A 16,372-nucleotide genomic window follows, 5' to 3' on the forward strand; every position below is an offset into this window, starting at 1 on the left:
CCCAAAGCTACGCGTTGCTCTAGAACACTGTAGCATATAGTTGACTCTCAGAAGAGTGCCCTGTGCCGGAGTCGCTGAATACATAGTGTGGATTTCCGGCCTTTGAAGACGTCACGCAGGACCTCTACACCTATTTTTAGAATATTTTTCATACGAAGTTTGGGACCGTTATGTCATAACAGTCAGTCATCTAGTGGCACAACACTTCCTGCTGGTCCGTGTCATGAGCGCAGTTCAAACTTTTACTTTTGCCATCACTGAAACAAAGTGATTCAATGGAGCGATGCAGCTCACCATATCAGTCTACTCACCTTAGAGATGTGTGCCTTGCCAAATTTCTCCACTGTGAGGAAGGTGAGACAGCCAGAGAAGAAGCAGACGCCATGGTAGAAGGGAAGCATGTAGTAGTGATTCATTGTGTCCACAACAGTGCTGCCAGAAAATAAAACACCATTGATCCGACGGTACAGCAGAATTGATGTAGATTTTGATTTACTCGGAATAAGTTTTTTCCATGAGCACCAGCCGTGGAGTGGAAACGCCCAAGGACTTCGCTAATTTTGCGAAAGAAATGTGAAAGGCTGATGATGAGTTTCGGGAGTAAATTTTCTAAGTATTACATTAGCTTTACATTACTAATAGAAGTTGAAAACTAATTTCTGGTTACTCGAATTGGTCCAGCACAGAATGTCTTCAAATGGTCGCTACGCGGGTTTATGTCAACGTGGACAACAAGATTTCGTAAACTGTTTGAATAAGTGTAATTTGTTATGGAGGCCACTTATGTGGTTTAATCTCATACCAGAGGGCGCTGTTAACCTCTTCAATTTTGTAAACATCACATAATAGTGCAGCCTAATTTATTTTCTCTGGATGTTTTGCCAATATCTACACTCGAAATATAATTCTTGTAAGAACCAATTACTTACTTGATCAGTAATACAAAACTCTGCTCATTTTATAAAGTTTATTTTATAAAGACTAAGTAGATCCCGCGAACACTAAAAAAAGATTTGAAGGCCCTACGTTTTCAGAAATTATTGCGCGAGGAAAAGGACAAATGCTCCAGCTATGTCAGCTGTAAGTCTCTCAGGAAATCTTTCGTAGAGTCTCACCGATGACTAACGTCGTGAAAATTGCATTAGCGTAGCAGAACGTAGTAAAGTTTACATACGACACAGGCAGCGTTCACCGCATTCCGTAACGGCTTGGTTGTCGTGTACGATTTAAGTTTTTTTTTTGCGCTGAATCAGTATTGCGGCGCGAATTTTTAAAAACAATTACGGAAGGTTTTCGCTGTCTAAACAATGTCACATGCTCCGCACAGTTCACTCTATGCGCCTTTCTATCACCTGTATTCTATACGTTCAGTGCTTAAAGAAAGACGTGTGAAAAAGTGCAGACACATCGTACTGTTGTTCGCTCATCATCTCTAAGTGCGGTCAGCGAAGATCAGTACAGTCGAAACAAAGCAGACCGAAGTCTGAAATGAAATGAATATGAGAAAGCCTTGTAGAAAAAAAAAAATAACCCACCGTTATGCTACCCTCTCGACACATGTAACCGCAAATAAATGCTTCTTTCCTATTAAACTTCTCTCTCTGTCCATCAAAATGCTAAGACGATGGTGGGTAACCATGAAAGAACATTTGTCCCGCGGTGGACAAATGCCGCAAGTTGACTACACTCAGCGCAGCACCTTAGATATCAAAATAGGCTTTCCTCCCGAATGTACACTTGCCCCGGGATGTGTTCGCTGCTCTCCATGCTGTGGCACGGCGGAGATGGCGCTGCTTGCGGATTTCGTTTCATTAAGACTAAGCATGTATACGTTTTGTTTCACTGTGTAGAGCTACTGCGTAGAGCTACGGTGGAATTTCATCGATAGTCTTGCCCATTGAAAGTAAGTTCCGATATTCGTTTCGATTATGGGGCCCATTGTTTGCAAGCCTCTATGAATTTTTTCCCCTATGCGTGATGTGGGTAGTACAAGAAAAAGGGGCTGCTCATTTAGGCCTCACCTGTATGAGCCTTGCACCAGAACCATGAAAGGCGTCATGTTGGTCCCGTATATTTGCCATGCGGCGATTGCACATGACCCAAGGGATAGCATCAGGAAGATGGTAGCAGCAAGCCGTGTTCTCCTGCGCAAAGAAGTGTAAATTACTGCAGAAATTGTGAGCTGTACCGAATATTGGCTGGTATAAAATACAGAGACACCTCCCAAGTGAACTTAGGTTTCATGGCGGACTCTTCTGACCTGAATTCCAGTTTTCAAGACATGCCTAGATAGTTTAGCCTATATTATGGTCTGTTTGTTGGCAAATGAACATCGCCCTGTCTTTCACATGATGCAACAAAGCGCCATTGTCTAAAACCGCCGGCCATCGATCAAGCAAAGCTTAAACGCTACTCCAATCCAGCCGATTCCGGCGCCATTTGTTGAATCTTCTCAGAAGGAACGCGCTCGCAACCAACTGCACATCCTCATAGCACAGCGTGGCCTGGCTACGTGGTAGAGCTGAAATCGGACGAGTATAACGACATTATATTCTTACACTCCCCGCGTTCTGGTTAACATGAAAGCAACGTCATTTAAAGGGTCTGTAACCTTATTTCCAATGTTATCGTCAAAATTACGACCCGATAAACTTAGGCTTGAAAATAAATATGCAGAAGACTAAGGTAATGTTCAACAGCCTCGGGAAGGAACAGCAGTTTACATTAGGTGGCGAAATACTGGAAGTAGTAGGCGAATATGTCTACTTAGGACTGGTAGTAACCGCAGATCCGGACCACGAAAAGGAAATAACAAGAAGAATACGATTGGGATGGAGCGAATTTGGCAAGCACTCGCATATTATGACTAGCAGCTTACCGGTATCGCTCAAGAGGAAAGTATACAACAGTTGCATCTTACCTGTACTCACCTATGGGGCTGAAACGTGAAACGAAGAGAGTTCTACTTAAGTTGAGGACGACCCAGAGGGCTATGGAACGAAAAATGGTAGGGGTAACATTAAGAGATAGAAAGCGTGCAGAGTGGGTCAGAGAAATAACTCAAGTTACCGACATTCTAGTGGAAATTAAGAAGAAGAAATGGACATGGGCAGGACATGTAGTGCGAAGAGAGCATAACCGATGGTCGCTGAGGGTAACAAACTGGATTCCAAGGGAAGGAAAGCGCAGCAGGGGGCGGCAGAATGTTAGGTGGGCGGATGAGATTAAGAAGTTCGCAGGGGTCAAGTGGATGCAGCTAGCACAGAACCGGGTTAAGTGGAGAAATATGGGAGAGGCCTTCGCCCTGCAGTGGGTATAATCAGGTTGATGATGATGATGATGATGAAATTCTCAGCGCAAAATTCGTATTATTTGCATCACTTCTCTACACTAAAGTACGCCTAACTGCGGAAGCTGTACTCTTTTTCACCTGCTGACAGCAGCTTGAAACACCGATCACAAGGCAGCTAAGGCCTTCTGAAAACTCCATGGATTTGTCGAGTTCTTTGTTGTAGGAAGTTTCACGGAAATCCCAGCATCGGTGAAACGCGGCGGCAGCAAAACGTTCATCGAGGCGGGCAAAGCAATTTATTTACAAGCCGCGTCATGTGGATAACTACGAAAAATATCCCGGCTCGAGTTGGGTGTGCAATTACCGCGGGTGCTTCGAAGATGACTGTTCGCTAAATTGCGGAGGCTGACAATTCTGGGGCTTCACTCGCCTCAAAAAATATTCTGCTGTCGCGAACGGCACTTTTCCACCCATTTTTACAAATTTCATGGAAATTATAAAGATCTCATCTATCAAAAACCAAGCATCATCAAAAAGTTCTTCGAGGTCGGTTATTAAGAGCGAATAGGATAATAGACTGTCCAGGTATATTTAAAACATTGATGTTTAAATACACAGTGTACAATATCATTGTTTGGAGTTGTAAAGGACTGAGGGGATGGCTCACAACATGGTGATTTAGCCCGTCTGCCAGATGATGTGGTAAACCATTTTGTTTTTCTTGCGGGAATATACTTAGATGGGTGCATTCATGGACTTGGACTGTTAGACTGGAGAGAGAGGTTCTTCAGCTGCGCAGAGCTAGCTGCATCAAGTGGTTAATTGGAGCCCCACGCCTGGTCACCCAGTTGCCAACATTGCCCTGTTTCCCTTCGTGCATAATAAATTGCGCTAATCGTCACTCTTCATCCTCGTTTTAATGTCTGGTAACATAATCGCGCGAGATAGAACACGGGCGCGGACGCTTAAACGTACCCTCGTTCATGTAAACAATCCCTGTGCTCTAGATAGCTCTAGCAGTGCTGTATGGCGCAAATAATGCGTTTATCTAAGAAGGTCTTGAATTTCTCTGATATTTGCGCCTGATTGAATCCAAACATTTATTACGACCGCAGAAAGACAAGAGCCCGAGTTAAACAAAGTAGATGCATTACGATTCTCCTTCATTTGCGGGGAAACACATCGCGTGAGTTCTTTACATAAATTGAGTTTGGTTAGCGGAGTTTAAACTCCCAGTACGAATCAAGCTATAAGAGACGCGATAGTGGAAGGCTCCGGAAATTTCGAAAATCTGGGTTTTTTAGCGTGCACTGACATCGCACCGCACGCAGGTGCCTGGTATTTCGCCTGCAGAAAAAACAGCCGCCGCGTTCAAAAATAGATCCTGCTTCCTTGAGTTGAGAAGTCGGACACCGTAACCACTGGCCTATTATGGCGAGGTCACATAGTTTGATGAACCGGATAGTTGCTAAGCGTTCTCTTAAGAGCCACTGACTATCATGTAAGAGCAGAGCTCTTTCATGCTTACCTTTATGATTACCGGCCGTGGAAGGCTGCTGCGATAAACAGGCGCCACATCGTAATTCCACGTTTCAATGGGCTTCCGAACGCATGAGTTTATGTGGCACAGAGATCCAATATTTCGCACATAACGTGATGCACATTTACATGAAAGTCCGGTTTTCTATTATTATAATAGGTCTACTTTGTCGCATGAACGGCTGCGATCGGGAAATAGAGTGCGGAGATTCGGGCATTCTGTTCTTGCGTCCCAGATTTCTACTTTGCCGCAAACTTGGGGAACACTAAGGAGTAGTCGTGTGCTCCACGACTGGAACATCCGAAATTGCCCAGGATGGATTCGTTTGCCACGTTGCTGTGGCAGCCCGAAGCCAGTCTGAATGTCGCGCTGCCTGCATTCCAGTCCTTGTAGGGTCTGTAATGCTGGTCACATGGTTGCATTCGTGAACATAAAGAAGACACATCCGCGGGCTTCCAAATCAATTGCATCATATTGAAGCGGTTGAAACCTCATAGCCATTCCTGCGGAGTGTTTGACCTTACCTCTGAGACGTTTTTCTCAGGTGGGTCTCATGGTTTCGGTGCAGTCTTGACGCACAATAAAAATCACACCTAGGTAGCGGTACTCAGTTGCATGGAGCAGCAGTCCTTGACATGGTAGTGCCGGCGAGGTTTCAAGGCCGCTGAAGATTGCTGTTTATTTCATGGTGTTCAACTATGGTCTTAGCGGCCCCATTGTTTCAGCAGAACTGAAGATGAGGATCTTCAAATCAGCAATGCAACATATCAGGGGTATGATGTCGTCTTCGAATACCAGTTCCGATAAATCTTCTCCGTCCCCCAGTTCCTCGATTACCTGCTTTGCACAGAGCCCACCTGCTCCGCATAATTAGAATAAGGTTAAAATTGGATATTCCTGCTTTATTTCTTCGCATACCACCATGTCGCTGGTGTAGCCGCCGTTTACGGTGGCCATAACAGTGTTTACTCCAGGCAGACGTCTGAGAAGCGGAGTCCATATGGAGGATATCCCAAGCGGAGGATATCTCCTGTCGTCCACGAAACTCGGAACGGTGGTCGGGCCCGGCAGTGCCACAGCGCCAGCTCTTCACTGGCACGAGCGTTCGGCGCCGTGCTGAGCCCAGGCACGTCGGGGAGGCCTGACGCATCGGCCGGGGAAGGGCAACTCGAGGCCTCTTGCCTCTACTGGGCCCCTCCGGTGGCCTAGCCTTCCGCTGGGCTTACCGAGGCCCTACTGCACCGACCCTTCAAAACTCTGACTACCCGGAGCGTCTGCACCGGCTTCTCCACCCAACGAACTAACTGGTGACTGTAGATAACTTAGTGTATATCTTTGACCCACTTGATCGTTCTACTCTCGTCCCGTCCATGTGTACATAAATTATTCGTTGTTAGCTTGGTCAGTCTGGTCGTCTATTTAGACTGCTGTCTCTGAATAAGCCACAGAATAAGGTGGCCAGAAGAGTTAAAGAAAAGAACCTCACAATTTTGGCGTCCACGGCAGGACCAGGCCGGCCAAGCAACATTTTCCCGCGGCTAGAGGTTGGAGAAAAATGAGTGCACCAGAGTTGCTCGCGGTAGGGGAACGTATAGGTTTGCAGGGAATCGAGTTGCGCGAGTGGGTGGAGAAGGAATTGCAAAAGGCAAGGGAAGACAAAGCTGCAGAACGCGAAGAGAGAGCTGCAGAACGGGAAGCGGCGAAGCAGCGCTTGGCACAAGAAAACCAGAATTTGCAGCTACGAGTACGACTTGCGGAATTGGGAGAAAACGCCCCTCTTTCTGGAAGCGCTGAGCACGGTACCGTACCAGCTCCGTCTTTCCCAATTAGTCCTCATGTATTGATTCCACTGTTTAATGAGGAAAGGGACGATTTGGACGCGTATTTGAAGCGTTTTGAACATGTCGCCATTGGCCAGGGCTGGCCGAAAGAGAAGTGGGCCACGGCTTTGAGTCTGTGCCTCGGCGGAGAAGCTCTCAGAGTCTTTGGACGACTCTCTCCTGAGGACTCAGTCAATTACGATGTAGCGAAACTTGCCTTACTTCGGAGGTTTCGGTTCACGGCTGAGGGCTACAGAGAGAAGTTTCGTGGAAGCAAGCCGCAAGATGGTGAGACAGCTTCCCAGTACACCACAAGGCTGTTAAGTTTTTTTGTCCGCTGGGTTGAGATGCGAGGACAAGGTCGCACGTTTGGAGTGGTTCGGGACATGATAGTGGCTGAGCAGTTTTTAAACAGCTCTCACAATCGTTTAGTTCTCTTCTTGCGAGAACGTGATTGTAAAACGGTGGACGAGATTGCTGAGGCCGCCGATCACTTTCTTGAGGCTCAGCGACAGAATAACCTCGCGGTTTTTTAAAGATAGAGCTGAGCAGAATTCTACGAAACCGCAGGACACAGCCCCAAACCCAAAGACTGAAATTCGATGCTTCATCTGTGAAAAGATCGGACATAGGTCGGCGGATTGCCGTACAAAACCGAAGCCCCCATATTGCACATTATGTCGCAAATCTGGGCATGAAACCCAGTTGTGTCGATACGGAAATTCAAGTGACCGGGAGACGTCTGCTTGCTGCACGTCCCCTCGAGATTCCCGCCCTGGTCGTCAGCTGGGAACAACATGCCTAGAAGCTCGAAGGGACGATTCGGCTCTTAGTCCATCTCAGAGTATTAACAACATGCCAGTGGAGCATGGAGAAGTGTTCGGACAAGCAGTGTCGGTGCTGCGCGACACTGGTTCTAATAGCATCGTGGTGCGTCAGGCTTTGGTGCCCGAGGCTGCATATACCGGTGAGCGAGCATCTTTACGTTTAGCGGATGGTTCTGACATCGAAGCGCCTGAGGCGGAGGTTATTATCAAGTCGCCATACTTCACAGGCAAAGCTATTGCTAGGTGCCTGCCGAAGCCATTATATGACGTAATTATCGGCAACGTTCCGGGTGCAAGCGTCCCATTCACCGACGCTCCAACAGTCTTGACGGGCCAGAGAAGCATACCTGCCAGTGATGATGGGTCCAGTGCTTCTTTGCAGGTTCTGGCGGCGAAAGTTTCAGGGACTGGTTTGGATGCAACTCAAACCGTACTCCACTTATCTCGGTCTGTTTTTCGCAAGAAACAAGAAGAGGACGCCAGCTTAGACGTCTGTCGTCGCAAGCTTAAGAAAACCTACCACGGAAAAGGGCAGACGGCCTACACCTTCCATCTAAGTGACAGCATTTTGTACCGGACCTATCAACGTTGTCCAGGAAAAACAATTAAACAAGCGGTCGTTCCGAAGGCTTTGCGCCATCAGGTCCTCGTGCAGGCACATGGAGGCGCACTTGTCGGCCACCAGGGTGTCAGAAAAACTACCGCAAGAGTGCTTGATGACTTTTACTGGCCAGGGGTGCAAGCTGACATTAAGCGGTTTGTGAGGTCGTGCGATGCATGTCAGAGGACTGTCCCGAAAGGAAACCTGAGGAACGCTCCATTAGGACGCATGTCCATTAACACAAAAAGCTACGAAGAGCGCCAGCCAGTGAATGCCCTACAAACTTCATCCTTCGTAGTTCTTGATAACGTCGAGTCGAAAACTCCGTTGTCAACGTTCAGTGAAGAACCTTGGTCCCAGAGTGGACTGGGGAACCGAGACTCTATACAGAATAGTCAACTGTTGAATCGAGAATGACACGGGAGACAATGTTAATATCTGTGCTGTCTTCCAACGCCGTGGGAGATATATCGTCTTTGAGCACATTTCGTACAAAGCTTGTGGAGGTGTCGTCGTACTGTTCATAGTATGTTTCTAAGAGTTTATTTCTTCTGACAAGTGTTGAGTGAATGTTAATGTTACTTGTATTAGTACGAATTGTTTTTTATTTTGTGTGCGCCAGTGACTCAGACTCTCAGCAGACAATAGCAAAGGTGTGGCCACTCTGTGGGGTGTGCAGTGATGGGTGCGGCAGTGTTGTGGTGTGCGGTCGTCCTCCGAAAGAGTGCATCATTGTCATGGCCCCAATTTTTTTTTCCCGAAAAAAAAAAAACTTCTCAAAGGGGAGGCATATTTGTGAAGAACATATGATAATTTGAGAAAAGACGAAGAAAGAAAATCACGTTTGGAAAAAGAAGAGGAGAAAAACGTGGAGGTTGGCTCGAGGAGCGCGAGGCACGAGCAGGAGACGGCATTTTCACTTCCTGTTGCTGTTGACAGGTTGCTGTCAGCGATCCTTGTTAGCACGTTAGGGCACCGCTACGAGCAGAAGGCGTGATTCGGCTAAGTATTGGGCGGCTAGTCCTCTTTTTCTGTTTTCCCCTGCGCATTTGCGCTTTTCACCGTGTTGATAACGCTCGCAGAGAGATTGTAACTGTAAAGTGATGTCTACGCAGTCTCCCGGCCAGGGGCGCTCCCCCTGGTCGGCTTTCATTACTCCTCAAGATCTACCTCTGGAAGCGTTCCAACGATCTGGCGTTCCAAACATTCCTGTGGCGCTAGTGCCCAAGGATGGCGGATTTATTAAAATGAATAACCCTGGGACTGTTCGAGCTGCTCTCCAGGCAGCCTCTACCCTGTATGACTCAATCACAGAAGTGAGGCAGTTTGGGCGCGGCGGGATACTGTGCCGATCTCCAGATCTCAATTGCGTGAAGGATCTGCTTAAATGCAATTCATTTGGATCGCTTCAGGTGAGCAGCTTTATCCCTACTCATCTTGCATGCACAAAGGGATTAGTCCGAGGAGTAGACTCTTCTTTAACTCCAGCTGAGACCCTCGACCTTCTTTCGGCGGCTGGTGTGGTAGCGGTGTATCGTTGCAGCCGGGAGGTTAATAATACGCGGGTACCAACAGAGTCGGTGATTGCCACATTTGCGGGAACTTCATGCCCGTCAGAGATAAAAGCATGGCCATTGATCTTCCGTGTGGATCCTCTTAAATCTAAGCCACTGCAGTGCACTAATTGCTGGCGATATGGTCACAGTGCTCGTGGTTGTAAGTCCTCCGTGCGGTGTTCCAAATGTGGCGATGGTCATCATTCGTCATCTTGTTCACAACGAAACGATAAATGCTGCCTTTGCGGTGGAGCCCACGCTGCAAACTCCTTGGAGTGTCCATCTCGAAAACAGGAGCTGCAAATTCTAGAGGTAATAGATAGAAAACGCTGTTCGCGTCGTGACGCTTTAACAGAGGTTAAGGAACGATTACACGGTTATGCAGGTGTATCAGCCCGATCAGGTGTGCCTCTGGATGCATCAATCTCAAAGGCGATAATGACTGCAGTGGAATCATCAATGACTAAAATGGTCGACCGAATAGTTTCTACTGTCACAGAGTGTTTTTCTAACGTTCTGGCAGTTCAGCTAACGCAAGCCCTGCAATCAGGAACAGCCCCTTTCATAGCAAATATGCCCTCTGAAAGCTCTCAACCGCTTGAAAGCACTGCTGTTGCTTCGCCTAACAGGGCTGCTCCTCCAGATGACGATGAAAACATTAATGACGCAGAGATGGTAGAATCAGATGTAAGAATTTTAAAACGGTGTGGGTCTCCCATGTCCAATCATTCTTCTCCGCGGTCCCAACCAAAATCAAAGAAACATCAGCATACATTAAAGCCAAAGGATAATATTTTGGGGCAGGCAGTTGCGGCTGCCAAGATTCCACAATCATAGGGGCACTAAGAGTTATCCAGTGGAACTGTCGTTCAATTCTAACAGCTTCAACAGATTTAGTTTACATTTCTTCTCAATATAATCCACATATAATTATTTTGCAAGAAACTTGGCTAACAGCTGAAAAGCATTTCTATTTACAAAATTATAATTCATTCAGACAAGATCGCCAATCAAAAGGAGGAGGTTTAATTATATTTGTCTGTACAAAATTCTGTCACAGGGCTAGGATTTCTTTCCAGTTATCTTCTATAGATTGTGAGTTATTGGCCCTAGACTTTGAAATTCCAGGGCACTGTCCGTTTTCATTAGTGAATGCTTATTTCCCTAGCGGTGTACAAGATACAAAACCTCTAGATCTGCTATTAGTTAATTGTCGAAACTCAGTTCTTCTGGCTGGTGATTTTAATTCGCATCATGTGTCATGGGGCTACAAGACAGATAGTTGTGGCAAGCGTCTTTGGGATTGGGTAACAAATAATAACTTTTCCTGTAGAAATTCGGGTTCGGCCACTTTTATAAGAAAACACAGTCAATCTGTGTTAGATTTAACTTTTACCTCTCCCAGTCTCTTCGTTAATAATTGGTCAACACTTGATTGTGGCACCTCTAGTGACCACATACCGATTGCGTTTGAGGTTAATCACCCTGTAACTCCAGCGACTTCTCAGTTGAGGTCATTTATCAACTATAATAACTTTCAGTCAACGTTACGCTCTAATCTTGAATCATTGACTAACACGGATGAAGAACAAAAATCAAAACGCTTATGCTCGGTGATTGAGGATTGCCGTAAGAAGTCTGAGATCTTGGTACGGAGCTCAAAGGTGAATACTTCAGCTGTTTGGTGGAATGCTGATTGTTCCCGAGATTACAGACGTAGAAAGGCGGCATGGAAAAAGCTTCTCCACAACCAGTGCCCGAAAAACTGGCAGGATTACAAGTTCATTGCAGCTACATTTAAACGTACAGTTGCAAAAGCGAAGGACGAGTATGATGCAAAGCATTTTGATTTCCTCTCTAAATCAGGCAATCGAACTGCACTTTTTGTTTTTTTACGCTCGCGGAAAAAGATTCCGCAAGCACAAAATCTACATTCCTTTATTTTGACTCCCCATGAAGCAATAGACACAATTGAAAAAATTGCCAAAGGACTGGAGAAACGTTTCTCGTCTGCACTACCTTCGGGCTCGATATCTGTAATGCCAATGGAACCTGTTAATTATGATCCTCAAATTTCCGTTTCTGAGCTTACTCCAATAGTTATGAGATTACCAGCCGCTGCTCCCGGTCCTGATAAAGTAACTTCAAAAATGTTAAAAATTCTTTTTGACGAGTCACCTCAGACGTTATTAGAGCTAGTAAATTATTCCATTAAACATGCTTGGATACACCCAGAATGGAAACTTGCCAAAATAATTCCTTTACTTAAGAATAAAGGCGGTGCCTTGTCTATTGATAATATAAGACCAATTGCATTAACATCAAACATTGCAAAATTAATTGAAAGAGTCATACTTATACGTGTTTCGGAATTCATGAATAAAGAAAATATCCTCAGTCCTTGCCAAATTGGTTTCCGTCAAAAGTGTTCCATCTGGAATGCGCATGCTGATCTCGAGAGTCGAGTTCTTCTAGCGCGGCGCCAAAAAATGCACGCTGCCTTGATAACGCTAGATATAGCCAAGGCCTATGATAGCGTTGAGCATAGCATTCTATTGCAAAAATTAAAATCTCTTCAGTTTCCACATTATTTAGTAGCCTGGATATCCGAATTCCTCCAAAACCGAGAGTTTTACTGTGCATTAAATGGCGTCCATTCTGGCAGATATAAGCAAGCCAGGGGAGTGCCGCAAGGAGCAGTCCTTTCACCAGTACTTTTCAATATACTACTCAGCTCAATACCTGTTAATCATGACGTTCGCACTTACGTATATGCTGATGATATTGCGTTTTTTGCAACTGCATCGGATATTCAATCCCTTTATCTCCACTTGCAAACGTACCTAAACTCTATTGAGAATTGGTTGTGTGGCTTGCGTCTCACATTAAATGTCAACAAAAGCGCAGTCCTCGTATTTAATATAAAAGATTCTGTAAGTCTGTCTGTAATGTATCAGCAACAAATAATACCACAGGTTAAATCATTAAAGTATTTAGGGGTCACTTATGATGATAATCTTTCATGGCAGCCCCACATTAACCATATTGCTACGAAAGGGGCTCGGGCCGTGGGCATGTTGCGCCGAATTAGTCGTCCCAGGTCTGGAATGCGGAGAGATGTCCTTTTAATGATTTATGTTATGTATGTGCGTCCAATTTTAGAGTTCGGTTCTGTCTTGTTTTCTGGATCAGCAGCTTATAAAATTCGACCGCTTGTTTTTTTGGAGCGAGAAGCGCTTCGTTTGTGTATGGGACTTCCAAAAATTGTTGCCAACAATGTGCTCTACCTTGAAGCCCGGATTCCACCCTTGATATATAGATTACAAATTCTAACCGTTCAGACGTACTTAAGGATATATGAATCAGAGTTTCACCGATCTATGTCTATTTTTTGCTGTCAACCGACCTCCTTTTTCGGTGTCCATTGGTCTAAATTTCACACCCCGCAGGTTGTTATGGTCAAAAATTTGCTGGACCCCTTAAATGTTTCCCTTCCTAGTATTCTACCCATACAAACCATCGGTTCATCTATTAAAATTGTCTTTGACGACATATTCTCCAATAATGCTAAAAACTTATCATCCGTTATTCTAAACGGATTATTAGAAGATCATTTAAGAAGTCTTTCTGCTAGTTTAGTTGTAGCTACTGACGCATCTCAAAGTAATGAAAAGGCGGGAGTGGGTATATATTGTCCACATTTAGACTGGTCTTTTTCTGTCCGGCTTCCGAACTTCACCCCAATTTTTGAGGCGGAGTTTCTGGCGGTGGTACTCGCTCTACGTAAATTAGACTCCTCTTTTTCAAAAGTGGCAGTAATTTCCGACTCTCTATCCTTGTGTTCATCTCTCTCTTCGTCGGTGGATTCTGCAATAGTAAAAACCTTTGTCTCCCTGATCCCAAAACATTTGAAAATTGTACATATGGTATGGGTACCAGGCCACAGCAATGTGGATTTAAATGAATATGCTGACAATTTAGCAAAAGAGTCCCTTAATGGCCCCGTATTATCTATCCCTCCGACGACCGCGTACATCACCGCAGCGAGGTTTCGAAGAAACGTTCTATTAAATATGAAAAACGGACATCTTTTAAGATCTGAGGACTACCTGCATCTAAATTATTCTTGGAATAGAAAATTATGTCATTCACGGCAACTTGAGATTTCACTAACAAGGCTGCGATGCCGCATCCCACCTTTAAATTTCTATCTTCACAGGTCTGGTTTGGCAATGTCTCCCGTCTGCGCAGTTTGCGGTGAACAAGAAACATTAGATCACTTTTTATTGTTTTGCCGCCGCTTTACTACGCTGAGAAAACAGTTGATGGAAAGGCCATTGCAACAGCTTGGCCTTAGTTTAAGCAGCCCGACATTGTTATCATTTGGCGCCACCATCCTTGGGCACAGTCACAGGTCTATTTTTACCGCCATGCAAAATTTTTTACTGCACTCAAATCGTTTTCCTTGCTAAATATTTAAACATCACTTGTCCTACAAATATAGTGTCAATCTCCCGTGAGTGTTACCACTTTTCATATTATATTTCACTTATTTCCCATTTTATTTCGTTTCCTCTACCCCTCAAATTATTATTAATATATATATATATATATATATATATATATATATATATATATATATATATATATATATATATATATATATATATATATATATATATATATATATATATATATATATATATTTCTTTTTATGCAAGTATATTAAAAAAAAAAATTCTTTGCTACCCAATTCTTGGCCGATCCCCCTCTGTGGGTATGTGCCATAAGTTATTTGGACAACAACAACAACAGGAGAGAACCGGCGAGCAGCGGAGCCGATCGGCTGTCCAAGGAGCTCGGAGCGGTGCGCCTTCTGCCAGGCCTGACCCGGGGATCCAGACCTGGGGCCTGCCGGCCGTATCCTGTCCTGCTCTCCTGTCGTCCACGAAACACGGAATGGTGGTCGGGCCCGGGAGTGCCACAGCGCCAGCTCTTCACTGGCACGAGCGTTCGGCGCCGTGCTGAGCCCAGGCACGTCGGGGAGGCCTGACGCATCGGCCGTGGAAGGGCAACTCGAGGCCTCTTGCCTCTACTGGGCCCCGTCCGGTGGCCTAGCCTTCCGCTGGGCTTACCGAGGCCCTACTGCACCGACCCTTCAAAACTACCCGGAGCGTCTGCACCGGTTTTTCCACCCAACGAACTAACTGGTGACTGTAGATAACTTAGTGTTAAGTCTTTGACCCACTTGATCGTTCTACTCTCGTCCCGTCCATGTGTACATAAATTATTCGTTGTTAGCTTGGTCAGTCTGGTCGTCTATTTAGATTGCTGTCTCTGAATAAGCCACAGAATAAGGCGGCCAGAAGAGTTAAAGAAAAGAACCTCACAGTCGCGTAAATCCCTTTCTTCATATCATTCACATTCTACATTACACTCATTATAAAACAGGACGTTCTATATACGCAGCATTTGATAAGGGAGTCGATGGAAAATACTTTCATGGTTACGTTAGAAAAATCATTAATATATAATAAAATAAAATAATGAGCAACAGTAGCTGCAGCACAGTTTGTAAGAACTTATGAGAAATTCGGAGCTCATAATGAAGCAGAGAAATTAAAATAAAACGACTTTAGTATGTTTTCTTTCGCCCCGCCGACTTATGCCTTTACTTTTCCGACGCTCATATGGGGTTTACATACGGCCCATTCAGATGGGCAAAGAAATCATCTTGTTACATGAAAAACCACCTGCATCACCCTTATATATACTGCCTCATTTGCTCCCAGTCCAGTCTCAGATTGCACTCGGTGGCGATTCCTCCAAATGACGTAGACATGTCTCCGCCACTCCATACAGCGCAATTTGTATCATGCGTCCTGTGCAGTCCTCCGACATGACCTATCTCCAATAGAACATTTCGTTTTGTCGTTTTGTTCCGTTTGATTTAATCTTCAGCTTCAAGACAGTTATAAGTGGTTACATTTGATGCCTGGAACCATGGGCGAACATTCGCTCGTAACCTTGATGATTATTCTAAAGGCATCAGTTTTTTACCGTAATTTATTGCCACCTGCCGTTGTTATTACTGCAATAAATTTCTATTTGTTGTCAGCACGTATTCTTCCTTTGTTCTCAAGAGCACAACCCGCCGTGGTCGGCGTGCGCTCTATAGTGCGCGTGATCACGAGGTGGCGTCAGCCGGCCCCTTGGACAGCCATCGCGAATACGGCCGGAGAACGCATTTATTTCTTTAATACAACGCCGCACAAAAGGCAAATTTGGTGAAGGTACGGATTTTCCGTCCGTCTGCCGATGACGAAGCTCCGCAACGGACACCAGCTCTCCTCGCCAAAAGCGATGAGAAACAGAAAGCCTGGCCCCGGACATGCCATTGACCCCCCCCCCCCCCCCCCCTCGCGATCTTGCAGGTCATTTTCTGTACCCGACACTGTCGATTTAGAAGACTAGCTGATTACGTAAGAACGCGTACGTACAGCAGATGGCACTCGACCTTGCTGTTCTCAAATGTGGTCTACAACCTAAGAGGCTTGGCCCGAGTAAGGTACCAGCCTCACCAAGATGGTTAGATCAGCTGGGACGTCTGTAAATAAACATTGTGAGCTGTTTAGAAAGCCGTTTTGCCAATAACTTGCTACCAAGATGGATCTTGCTTGCCGCGAACCAACTTCTACGGAATCCTAAGCTGCGTTTATAGAAGACGTGTTCACCC

General features: G+C 45.3%; 1 protein-coding gene across 1 annotated transcript in view; it reads right to left on the minus strand.

The window, feature by feature from the left end:
* LOC146171611 (nose resistant to fluoxetine protein 6-like) overlaps window positions 1-16,372 on the minus strand; it is a 223,932-nt gene that overhangs the window by 37,400 nt on the left and 170,160 nt on the right. The window contains exons 12-13 of the mRNA XM_084586476.1: window positions 2,022-2,144; window positions 312-432 (exon numbers count right to left, since the gene is read on the minus strand). Coding sequence (XP_084442602.1) covers window positions 312-432; window positions 2,022-2,144 — 244 coding nt within the window. The remainder of the gene's footprint in view (window positions 1-311; window positions 433-2,021; window positions 2,145-16,372) is intronic.

This window comes from Amblyomma maculatum, unplaced genomic scaffold (genome assembly GCF_055883805.1).
Source record: "Amblyomma maculatum isolate TAMU_Amacu unplaced genomic scaffold, ASM5588380v1 scaffold_19, whole genome shotgun sequence".
Lineage (NCBI taxonomy): Eukaryota > Metazoa > Arthropoda > Arachnida > Ixodida > Ixodidae > Amblyomma > Amblyomma maculatum.